General features: G+C 41.2%; 1 protein-coding gene across 6 annotated transcripts in view; it reads right to left on the bottom strand.

Moving 5' to 3' along the window:
- Esrrg (estrogen related receptor gamma) overlaps positions 1 to 12,711 on the bottom strand; it is a 635,772-nt gene that overhangs the window by 12,000 nt on the left and 611,061 nt on the right. For all 6 annotated transcript variants that reach the window (XM_008834811.3, XM_008834809.2, XM_008834810.2 and 3 more), the window contains one exon: positions 2,745 to 3,014. In XM_008834811.3, the coding sequence (XP_008833033.1) occupies positions 2,745 to 3,014 (270 nt within the window). The remainder of the gene's footprint in view (positions 1 to 2,744; positions 3,015 to 12,711) is intronic.

A 12,711-nucleotide genomic window follows, 5' to 3' on the forward strand; every position in this document is an offset into this window, starting at 1 on the left:
AGTAAAGAACATTAAAATTGATTTTGTATATAAAAACTCATTTACATTAATCTGAAATTCCTAAATATTAAAAGACAATCTAGGAATTTCCTAGTATGTCTCCGAAAAGTACGAAAATATACTCATAATGATCTGTTCATGGTCAGTTTAAGAAACTTACACTTCGTGAAGAAGACTGAATCTACGTGTTCACTACTACTGTCCAAATGAGGGGAAAAGAGTTGGAACAAAATAAGCTTATATGGAGAGCATCAAAGAAAAGGTCTTTCTGAGTAGACTACCTCAAATTAAAAGGACAGAGTTTTGAGGTCCAAAGGGCCAAAAGGCCATTTCATACTGCATCAGAATATGGCAGGATTTCACATTTAAAGGCCTTTGTAGTACTTCCTCATGGATTAGAAACTGATGCAATTCATTTTTCTTGGTACTGAGAGGCTAAATAATGTGAGTCACCTGCAAGAAAAGCACTGTGGTTTACAGAAATGTCCAAAGGAGCCATGCCACTTGGATTACTTTGCTTAGTGAAGAAGGAAACCTTCCTAACAATTTCCTGCTTTAAATATGAAAAACAGAGGCTAGAGGGATGGTTTGGTTGTTAAGAGCACTTTCTGCTCTTGCAGAGGACAGGGTTTTGTTCCCAGCCCCCACAGGGCAGCCCATAAGCACCTGTAACTCCAGTTCCTGAGGATCTAACACGTTCTTTTGGCCTCCATGGGTATAGTATGTACAGGCACACATATACATTCAGGCAAAACACTCAGATACATAAAATATAAATAAGTCTTTTTAAAAAAAATTTTGAAACCCCACAAAAACAAACAGATTAATTAGTTATTTAAATAAGGACTTTCTAATCATCAGCCCCTGCTGGAAAGCAGGTCCCTTCCTCTCCCATAGCAGAGGCTGTGGGGCTGGAACATTCACACCTTAACAACATCAAAGATCATATTTCTAGTAATAATCAAGGTGCCCTAAGTTATAATACTTGGTCACAAACTATGTATCTAACATGTAAAATTTTCAACTTTTAGTGATTTTGATACCATTTTTAGCATTATTCGGCATTCACAGTTGGCTAACAATTCACCAAATCAAGTTGAAACCTAAAGAGATATAAAAATAAGCTCATTCTGTCTTATAAACAATGAGCCAAGTAAATCATTTCAATTAGAATTATTTCTTCATTATCAAGTAAAAATTCTTTGAAAAACCACTGCTCTGAAATCTTTCAAATTCTGACAGTGTCTATAGTGTGAAGGCAATGCAAATTATTAAACCCTAAGAAAATTCCTACCCTATAATCCCACTTGGATTTTTAGAGAGCAGGGCAAGGGGCTCTTGTGAGCTTCTAAAAATAATGCTATTTGTCAGAGTCCTATTTTAAGTTTCACAGGGGAGGGCGGAGAAGAGTGTTAGCAGTGTACTAAGGAACGGAGTTAGAGTCACAATTAAAATTGTGAGATGTTAAACTTCATTATGAAGACAAATAGGAAAGTGCAACTTCATTGTTGAGAACAATTTCCCTCCTATCAGTCCAAGGATTCATGCATCAATATTGTAGATGAACTGTTAATTACAAAATCAATTAAAAATTATTTCTAAAAACAGTCACGTATCCCTGGATCTCATGGGGGCAATTTGGGCAGAAGGTCTCATCTTGTCTGGACCGCGCCAAATCACAAAGTCGTCATCCACAAGTAAGCAAAAGCAATCTGGTTTTTCATTTTTCAGCGCGGCTGAGCCCAGCCTGAGATTGATCGTCACATATGGCCCCAGAAAACAAACTGTCAATACCTTGAATACTGCAGAATTTGAACAAATAGCCATCCGCCCATCAGCCACTCATTGCATCCCATTTAACAGATTTTATTGACAGTTTCCTTCTTGTAATTAAAGGGAAAACTACTGGCCGGCAACCAAGATAAAGTTCAAAGATAGGGTCAAAACAAAAGCAGATAGGGGCACGGTGTGACTGTCAATGGCACATAGCTTCAGAGCCGTTATTGACACGCAGGTATCTAATGATCCGTCGTCATTAGGAGGGATCTAGCCTGAACTTTATGCAAATGCTGAAAGAGACTTAAGACTACAATCCAGCATTAGAGAAGGTACAAAAGGATGAACGGCAGAGCGCCAATTACTTTTACTTACCAGAAGTGGATTCCTATTTGGGCACATTTCAATTGAAATGCAAAGAATATTTATTCCCCTAACTCTTGGCCGTTACTGTGTAGGTGATACCTTTGAGGAAATCACTGCTTCCAGAGAATTTGACTTCTAGAGAATTCCAGAATGTAAGAAACTCTTTCATCATGAAAACAAAGCAGCACTGCATGGATTTTCTCAATTGCGAAATTTGCATTTTTGAGAGGAAATGGGGGGCGAGCTGCTCAGTAACTCATTTAAGTTGAGTTGTGCAGAGATAACAATGGAGCTAATTTTGTCCCAAGTGCCCATTTGTGTAAGTCCCTCAAGAGCTTTTGCTTTGCTATGGTCCAAATTAGTAAATGCAAAGGTGGTAAAAGTGTCACCGCTTTCAGTGAGGGGGTAAAATGAAAATCCTCCCCTCTACGTGTATTTTTTTTTTTCTTTTCTAACTTTTCACTAGAAAGCTCCACTGACTATAATTTTGTTGACTCATGCAGAATTTACAAACCAGGTCTAGCAAATCCTTGAAGAAGTGGAGGGAACGGGTAAAACTGACATCGTTAAAAATGTGACATTGACCACGTCAATATGCCAACCTGAATTAGCAAGAGCTATTGCTTTGAGGGTGACGAATTCTTCTTTCTCCAGTTTCATGCCCTTGTATTTCTTCACCAGCTGCAGGATGGCATTATTTAGGTCAAGAAGGCCTGCTAATTTGGACTGGTCTTCGTCCATAATATAATCGTCTGCATAGACAAGTTCATCTTCAAACGAAAGGGATCGGTAGACAACACCAAGGATCAAAATTTCCATCCAAGCACTCTGCAGAAGGCTCATCTGATCCGCCAGGGACAGTGTGGAAAAGCCTGCAGGGGAAGACGGGCAGATCAAGTTACTTAAAGCATATCTTGAATGTAACATTAGCATCCTAGGGTGGGCTCCCTGGCATCAGAGCTCTAAACAAAGCTGAGCTCTCGGGGAAGCTCTAAGCACCCCCTCATCCCTCTGTAAGCAGCCATGTAAGTCACAAGCCAGTTTCAATGGGTTCCTGGTTTTATTTTAGAATTCCAAACGGGCTGCAACAAACGTAGAGTTATCTTTCCTTCATTTGCAAAGAAAATGCTTGGTCATCGTTATCCCTTTTCCCCTACTAAAGTTTTTAAGAATGCACTGAACAAAGTGATATTTCAGCTACTTTCAAGTACCTCGTTTTTAAAAACTAATATTGATGAGGATGATAACAGTTTAAAAAATGCCAAAACCCAGAAGCAAACTTTAACCACATAATATAATAGACTACAACTTGGAAACATTTCTCTTCTATTTACAATTGTCATGAGATGAATTAATATCAAATGAACTGTCTCAGTTGGAAATTTGTTCCTACAAATATTTAATATAAATTTCTTTTCAGAATGGTGACTAGTGTATAAAGAAAAGGAAATAGCTGCCTGGCCTCCTTGTCAAACAGGAAACCCACAATTTATTCTTACTGTTAAGTTTCAGCAATTTAAAAAACTAAATATAAAACTAATTGCATTTGGTAGAAAGAACAGAGCAGTAGCAATCCTGAATGTAAATATCGGTTCCACTCAGGAGCCAGCTATGTCAGCTAAAGAGGATAATGAACTGAAACTTAGTTTTTGCATTTGAGAAAAAAATGTGATTCATCTAAATACTAGCTCACAATATATATTTGAGAAGTATTACTACATTATGCCTTATTTCTATCTTAATATCTGACTATTCCCTTTATTGAAACTTTAGGCACCATTCACAGTGACATATTCAAAACTTTATCTAAGCTTGAGAAAACAAAACCCAAAATTTAAATAATAGAATCAAATCTGGGGGTTGGAGAGGTGGCTCAGCAGTTAACGAATACTGGTTGTTCTTTCAGAAGACCCGGGTTTGAATCCCAGCACCCACATGGCAGCCAACAACTGTCCGTAACTCTAGTCCCAGGGGATCCCACAGCCTCTTCTGACCTCCCTGGGCATTGTACTACACAGGTGCGCTTACCTACATACAGGCAATACACACATACACAAATAATAAACAATATTTTTTCAAAAGTTTAAAAAATACAATCAAATCTACTTCATTAAATCTAAGTAGATTCATGTGGGTCTGTGTATGTCATATAACATATATTCGTACCTCAGAAGATCTATTTCTATATTTTAAAGTCTCAGTCAAGATAGTTGGTGATCAAGCTAGTGACTTTTTTCAAGAGTCCTAACAAACTTGCTCACCAAGGATTTGTCCCAGAATTCCAAGGAACCCACTCCATGGTTACTAAGTAAAAAAAGTACTATGATTTAAGGCCCTTCCAGCAGTAATTTAACAAAAGGGAGAATATGTTAGCTAACACAATTTAAGGAATCTATTTTAACTCCCTTCTTAGATATTGTGACCTCAAACATAAATATCTATTTACATCCAGCCTCTGTAGGCTCCTGGTTCCTTGTCATTGTTCACTGTTGTCTTTTTATTCATGTCAAATCAATGCTGTACTATGTAGTGTAAGAAGCAGCACAGTAAAGCACAGACACGGATTTTCTGGCCTACCAGTGAAAATCAGTGGACTGCCACTTGGTGCCATTAGCTATAAGTGCTTAATAAAACCATCAAAGCGGATTAGCCCAGTTTCTCCTGGGGTACCCTTACAGCAGCATTCTTTCATTGTGAAGGTACTTGTGTGTTATTTGACAAGGCTTCTTTTGGGCTCGCTGCATAAACTTTTTTCTTTATTTATTTTGACATTGGAATTTAGTATTACATTAATAAATAGCCTTCCTGACAGAATTTTGAAGGAGTCAAAAGAGAAAAATTTGACTTTACAAAACATAAACATAAAATGCCCATTGTGCTTCCATCCCCATCCCCCACACAAACTAACTGAAAACGAGTAACTAGGGATTTCTTTAATAAATTCAATTTTATATAAAGAACAGTCATTGGGAAAGTTCTGCGCCGGAAGGAACGGCTCCTTTCAGTCCCCCTTGGTTTTCTTCATTCTTTTCAATCTCCCAAACTGAGGGTTTTGTGCCACAGCAGATGGACAGAGCACGTAGCCTGCAGCATCTTCCTGTGACAGCCCAAGCCTCCCTCCCAGCACTGCTGTTAGTAAATAGATTTACACATTCTCCAATCTCCACACATCTTTCTGCCGAATAATTAAAAGCAGGATGATTAGTTTATTGAGTGGAAGGAGGAACTTTTTTATTGAGGTCCATCCACGATTTTATCAGGGCCAGCACTTTTACGGTTGTCGTGGGGGCACAGCCATCCAATTTTTCTTATCTGCCTGATTAATACAAACGCTGTTTCAGGACGCATTAATTAACAGATACAAATCTACGTTCTCATGGAAGGATCAATACAGAGAAGAAAAGAGGCATCAATGTGAATTTAGTGCTGATGATGGAGAAGGCCCACTATCGACATTTACGTGCATGGAAACTTTAAAGTTGCACCGGGGCCCCTTTGTCCCTGTGATTTACAAATTAACATTTTTTTTTCAGCCACAACAATGTTTCTCTCATTTCTTTAGGGTTTAATTAAGCAAAAAGCAATAAAATTTCATTTTTAAAGGTTGATCAGGCAATTTGTTTCTTCTGTATTGAAGGCTCTCTGTGTGTGTGTGTGTGTGTGTGTGTGTGATGCATTCTGCAAACCCAACTTTTCCCTTTCATGTCTCTGTGAAATAAAGAAGGAGAAGAGGTAAAGGAAGGTACTTTTTACACAGATTTGACAAATTTGCTTACTTGACATCTTCTAGTCTTTTTTTCAGTTGATTAAAGTAGTGTGATCTTCACAAAAGCATCAGGAAAAAAGAATGATCCATGCTTATAAGATAAGAGTCAAGATTTCTATGTCCTCTTGGCCTAGAAATCCTTCTCACATTTTAATTCTTTACTAACACACTGCTGCAGTCCGGAGGGTATAAAGGCTTTTCTACTCAAATGCCTGGGCAGTACTCAATCTTGCCACAAAACTATCACATCCCTCTCATCTAGGGGCCAAATACACAATACTTTGTTTCCATTCACAAAGCTATTATTATTTGTTTAGTTAATTGTTTATTATGTTTTTTTAATCTATTTATTGAGATCTGGTCTTGCTATGTAGCCCAGGCTGACCTTGCACTTCCACAGCTCAAGCTGGCCTTGAACCTGTAATCCTCTTGCTCCTCTCCTGAGTGCTAGGATTATGCACAGGTACCATCATGCCTGGCTTTCCGTAAAATTCTTTTCACTCTCCCTTTCGGATGACTGGCTGTGTTGTACTTCCACAAAGACATGAGAATGAAAATCTTTACCAAGAGATGAGAGCAAAGGATCATCGCCAATGGCCAGGAACTAACTGAGAATGCCTGTGCTAACAAACAGAGGCTAAGGAATTCTTTAAAAACACAATTGCTCTATTGGTTCACATGTGCTTTCCTCCAAATGATAATTACTGGTTTGTGCTCTTACTGGGCATTTCAGGGTGTTTTATAGTGACCAGGCTACAAGTGGAAATACTTGTCATCCATAACATGTCGCTATCAGTGGCAAGAAACCTTTCTCCCAGGTGAAATGGAATGGGCTTTGCCTGGTGTCCCTTGAACTTCCTGTTCTGTACCTCCTGGCGTGTGGCAGGTTACAATTTCCAACGTTCAGCCCTAAGACAGCTTCTTAAAGTACACCATAGCACATTATTTTTCCTTTCCCCAGCTGCACTTCCTTCCACAGATATCGCTGACAACTCTGATCTCTCTTCATCTCTGTCCTGGAGTCAGTGCCATTTAATGTACCTCAGGCATTTTACTTAGCAGAAGGACTCTCTAGCCTGACCCGCAGTTAAATAGCATGTTTATCTGCAATACAGTACGCTCCAAGTAAACCAGATGACAGTCAAGAATAACATCCTTTGGAAGGACTGAAAAGCTTCTCAAGAGGCAGGTGCCCCTGAGGTAGCAGGCTCAAGGAAAGCAGCTTTCCGCCAACCTTCTTACTTTCTTCAGCTAGAAACTTTGGGGCTTCACAGTGGTGCCACGGGTCCTCATCAGGAACAGGTTTTTACATTTTTTTCAGCCTGGCAAACTGATGCACTTTACAGTCAACTTACAAAAAAGGCTAAGCATTTGGAAGTGTGAAGGGCAAAAAAATCTGACAGCTAGTCTTCAAAAATACACTTTCATTTCAGAAAGCATAAATGTTTATTTCCTAAATGGAGTGTTGACAGAAATAGGCTGCAGCACAGGCATTTGGTTTTAACCCCTGCTAGGCATTTCCTTGTCGGATGCTTTCTTGGAACATAAAGCAGATGTTTTAAATCTTCAGGGTATCTGTTAATATCAGTTAATCATGGCATTGATTTCCCTGCTTTGAACTCTAGCTTCTCTGTTCCACAAAATCATAATAATAATAAATAAAAAAATAATTGACATCTTTCAACAAATAGCATATATCATTCTGCAATCACTACTGAGCTATGGTGATTCACTTAGATGACAAAGCTCATTGGAGAATGTAACCCAGGCAAGATCTTCTCACGTCTATACAAACCAACCTGGTGTTTCTAGGACCTAGGGAAAAGTAAACACTAAGGTTCTGTGTTCAGGACTAGTAAATGCTCAGATTCCTACCCCTTATTAAAGATAACTCACTGCATTCATAAGCCAGTTGCTTTTTATACATATTGACAGATATTATCACTTGTTCTGTGAATCAGAAAGAGCATAAATCTGGGTCTTGTTGGTCCTGGAGAGAGTTAGATGTGTGTGTGTGTGTGTGTGTGTGTGTGTGTGTGTTTGTGTGTGTATTAGAGTGGAACTGACTGTGCATGTGCATTTCTGTGTGTGTATGTGTTTATGTGTGCTAGAGTGGAACTGTGTGTGTGTGTGTGTCTGTCTGTTTGTCTGTCTGTGTGTGTGTGTGTGTGTGTGTTAGAGTGGAACTGACTAACTGTGTGTATGTGTTTATGTGTGTTAGAGTGTAACTGACTGTGTGTGTGACTGTGTGACTGTGCGTGTGTGTGTGTGTGTGTGTGTGTGTGTGTGTGTGTGTGTTGGGGTGGAACTGACTGGAAGCTAAATGGAGCAGGTATCAGTGGTTTGCTGCTGAGATGAAGCTGGAATACCTATGTGGTGTTCTAAGGAGCATTTAATCCAAAATTTTCTTTAAAAGAATGATAATGGTGATCTCTATATAAGTACTTACACATTTAAAACATCTACCATACCACACTATCAAATCTTTATTCTTTCAGGCTTACCATAATCTGAATTTCAGGCATTTAAATTGATTCACAAGTGGGGTGGGCAAAGTGTAAGAATAATTGACCAAAGGGGAAATAGCTCTTTTTTTTCTAATGAGTCATCACTGTGGATACTTCTTAGTTCCACAGGAACTAAGTTCCATAGGAAATTTGTGTCTGTGACTCCATTTTTATACTTTTAGAAGATTTTGAATAGATTTTATGGAACTACTAGGTGTATCTATTGTGTGTATGTGCACCTGTGTGTGGAAGCCCATGCATGTGGAGGCTAGAGGTCTTTGTAGGCTGTTTGCTTTGATTGCTCTACACTTTTTTTGGCATTTTGAGACAGGGCCTCCCTGTAACCCCATCTGGCCTGGAACTCACTATGTAGGCCAGGCTGGCCTTGCTCTCAGAGATCTGCCTGCCTCTACCTCTTGAGTGCTGGGATTAAAGTCGTGCACTACCACATCTAGCTTCTCCACCGTATTTTTTGAGACAGGATCTCTCACTAAACCTACAGCTCACCAGTTGGGCTACATGGGCTGACCAATGAGCTCTAGGTAATCCTTTTGTCTCTGCCTATCCAGGGCTGGGATTATAGGCACATTCTCCAATACTAGGCATTTTGCATGGGTTCTGGGAATCAAATTTAGGGCCTTATGCTTGTGCAGCAAGCATTTTACTGACTGAACCATCCCTCCAGCCCCAAGTGGGTAGCTCTCTCAGAATAGCTAACCTACCTTGAGGATAGGGCTGTGAAAGAGTAGGATGAGGCCAAGTAAGGAAAATGAGGGTTTTGGTAGGGAACACCCTGCTTCTCTTTGGAAGGGCTTATCCTAACTTGTCTACTGCTTCTGGGTGGCCAGGCAGGAGAAGATATAGTTCCTTCAGATTTTTCCAAACTTCGTCCTAACTTTACTTCTGTCCATTCATCTAACAGATCAGGGGTCAGGAGGTGAGTACAGGGTGCGCAGGAAGAGCCTGTCGCTTTCTTGTCCTACAATCTTTATTTCTCACTCATCAAAAACAAGGAAGGTCTGTCTGGGAGGCTCATCTTCTGGATGTAACAGGTTTTTTGGATTATTCAGAGCAAAAGAAGGCAGCATCCTTTAACATAGGGATTAAAATAAATCTTGTAAAATGGACCAGTGTCATTTGGATGCTAGATGGCAGGACTGTGGAAAACACGAGCACTGCTAGGCTGAGAAACAGAAACCCAGATCTGGCTGTCACCAGTGGTACTAAGTTGGTCCTTCTTATGAGCTGGGGGGTACCCCAAATGTGGACCTCCTCACGCCCTGCATCTGTGAATGTAATCTTAAGTGGAAATAGAGTCTTTGCAGAAGATGCTCAATTAAGATAAGGTCACTAAAGCAATATCTTCATAGAATGGGACCAGTAAATACGCACATAAAAATGGGCATGCACAAATGGAATGTGGTGTGGAAATGTGAAGCAGAATGTGACCGACCAGCCAAGAAAAACACAACGCTTCAGAAGCTAGCATTTAACCCAACGCTAAAGAGTAACACTGTAAACTGCTCTCATGAAGCACAAAGTGGCTAAGGTTACAGTGAGCGTGGATGAGGAAGGCCTGGCTGGGGTTACAGTGTGCAGGGAAGGCCTGGCTGGGGTTACAGTGAGTGCAGATGGGGAAGGCCTGGGAGCAGGAGTAGGGTCTGGTGCCACACCCCCATGATGCAGGCAAGACTTGGGACAGGGCACAATTGCTCTGGTTCTCATCTGCAGAACTAGATGGGAAAGGTGCTCCCGAGGCTTGCTCTGACAAAGCCCACATCGGCAGATTTCTAGAAGTTCTAACTGCAATGGAATTCGCACCCATTGACATTCCGGGCATCTATACAAGCAACACTCTACACTGTGCTCAGTATTGCTAGAATACACAGGAGTGTGGCACCAACCTTGTCTTCCAGGATTTTACAATTAAGTGAAAGTTGATTGGAGCACAATGAAGGACATAAATAGGGATGGACCCAATGACATGGATGCAGAGGAGGAAGGACCAGGGTCTGGCTAGAATACACAGGAGTGTGGCACCAACCTTGTCTTCCAGGATTTTACAATTAAGTGAAAGTTGATTGGAGCACAATGAAGGACATAAATAGTCAGGGATGGACCCAATGACATGGATGCAGAGGCGGAAGGACCAGGGTCTGGCTTTATGCATTCATCTAAACAGATGCATCACCACCTGCATTTCATCCCTGCTCAGTTTTGGCTCAGGCACCCACCATCTCTTTGAGAGTGATTTTAATAAATGCCTCATCAAAATCTTTACATATGGATTAAAGATTCCTTCTTTCTGATTCCACCATGGATATTTAAGCAAACTTTAGTACAAAGCAAGACTGCCTTCCTCTGATCAAAATGCCTTCTTAGGTGCACAGTTCGGGGATCAGTATGAGTGAGAAGGGGGTACAGGTGATAACCATGGGAAGGTGACCATGTGCCAAGTACAGGGACACACAAATATGGAAGAGCCATAAATAAAGCCATTGTTGTGTGTCATTACCATAAAAGATAATAAGAAAATAAATTATGACCTTGAAAATACTGGTTCCTTAGTTCGCAGGATTCTTACAGGACCAAAAAAAAAAAACAAAAACAAAAACAAAAAAACAAAAAACAACCTGGCATAATATAGAATTCCTTTCCCCACAGGGCCCATTTTTCTCCTTTTTATTATTCTTCCTAAAAATAACTAAGATCTCCCCTGGTTACACCTTTGTGAACAACCTAACGTGTTGGAAATCGCATTTGCTTCCCCTTCCTCAGTGTTAAAACCAACAGCCCCCACCATGGTTGGGACACCCACCTTTGCACGAATCCTCTACCCCTGTCCTCCAACCCTTCCCACCCCTCTACTATCTCCCCATCACCCCATCACCCCTCCACACCCCTCCATCACTGCTCTATCCACCCTCTACCCTCTCTCCACTCCCCCTCCACCCTTCCTCCACTCCCCCTCCACCCTTCCTCCAGTCCCCCTCCACCACCCTTCCACTACCTGCTGCTCTCTTTATTGACCTGCACCAAGCTTCCTTTTGCATGTCCCAAACACACAGGATGGCATCCATTCTTACTGCCACGATCATGACTGTGGAGCACCTACAGCCACTTGTGAAATACAATAAGTTGGGGGTGAAGGCATCAGGCAGAAACACAGACCAGAGCATAGGTGGCAGGTGACAGGGAGTGGCTGTGAGGAGTCACTGCCCAGTGGATGGTCTAGCTGCCACCTGGCCCCGGGTTTCTGTCTCACCAGCTCTTTGGGGAGGGAGCCCTCTGCCTCTGTGCTTTGGGCCTTGCTCTACACTTAGGCACTTCAACTGTGCCCTTGCACAGCAAGCACTCACCAACCATGCGTTAGATGAATAAATGGGTGATTCTTTCACAGCTGCTTGACTGGTTTTCCAATGGGGTACTGGCAGTGAAGAGACTGCTCCAGACTCCAGGTGCACACCCCCAAATTCATATGACACCCCCTTCCAAAGAAGTTGCTTAATCCCTTTACACCAAGGACTCTCTGTGAGTACAGCTCTTTGTATGGATCTATGGCTTCTAGTGGAGCCAGTCAAACTCTAATAAAGTCCGCCTAAATTTCTTGACTTTCACCTGTTCTTTAGTAACTAATTAGAGGTGACATGGTAATCCTGCAGCCCAATGTTTCTCTGTTTATGTAAGCAAACTGACAATAGAATCCACGAAGATCTTACGACTTCTTAAGATGATTTCACGTTGAAAACAAAACAAACAAAAACAAAACGAAGCCGAATACACTGAGAGTTTTAATCATCTCCTCCCTCTTCCTGAGAACCAATGAGAAGGCAGCACTAGAATGCGTTGGTCTGGCATATATCTTGTTGTACAGTCCATTGAAGGGCAATGGGCTTCTCTGTGTAGACACCCACCCCAGTGCCAAGCATTTCCAACAGTGCACCAGGTCTTTGAACAGCTTTGTGGAGTGAGTGGCCTTGCCATGGTAAAGCAGCAAATCAGACATTTTAAAACAGCAAAGAGTGCTTCTGTGTTCTGATGTCCACTGTCTTAACACAGGATATTAATGTAATTTAAATGGCATTTAGATATGTTTCAGGTGTATCAAACCAATGCATGCGTCATCCCTTAAAAATAATTTTGAGGGACTGGGGAGATAGCTTAGTGGATAAAGTACTTGCTGTGCAAGCAGGAGAACCTGAGTTTGAATCCTCGGGACCCACATACAGAAGCTGGGCATGGTTATTTGTGCACCTGCAGTCCTAGGACTTGGGGGCACAGAGCAAGAGTGCTGGG

This window comes from Nannospalax galili, unplaced genomic scaffold (assembly GCF_000622305.1).
Source record: "Nannospalax galili isolate Female #2095 unplaced genomic scaffold, S.galili_v1.0 scaffold657, whole genome shotgun sequence".
In the NCBI taxonomy this organism is placed as follows: domain Eukaryota; kingdom Metazoa; phylum Chordata; class Mammalia; order Rodentia; family Spalacidae; genus Nannospalax; species Nannospalax galili.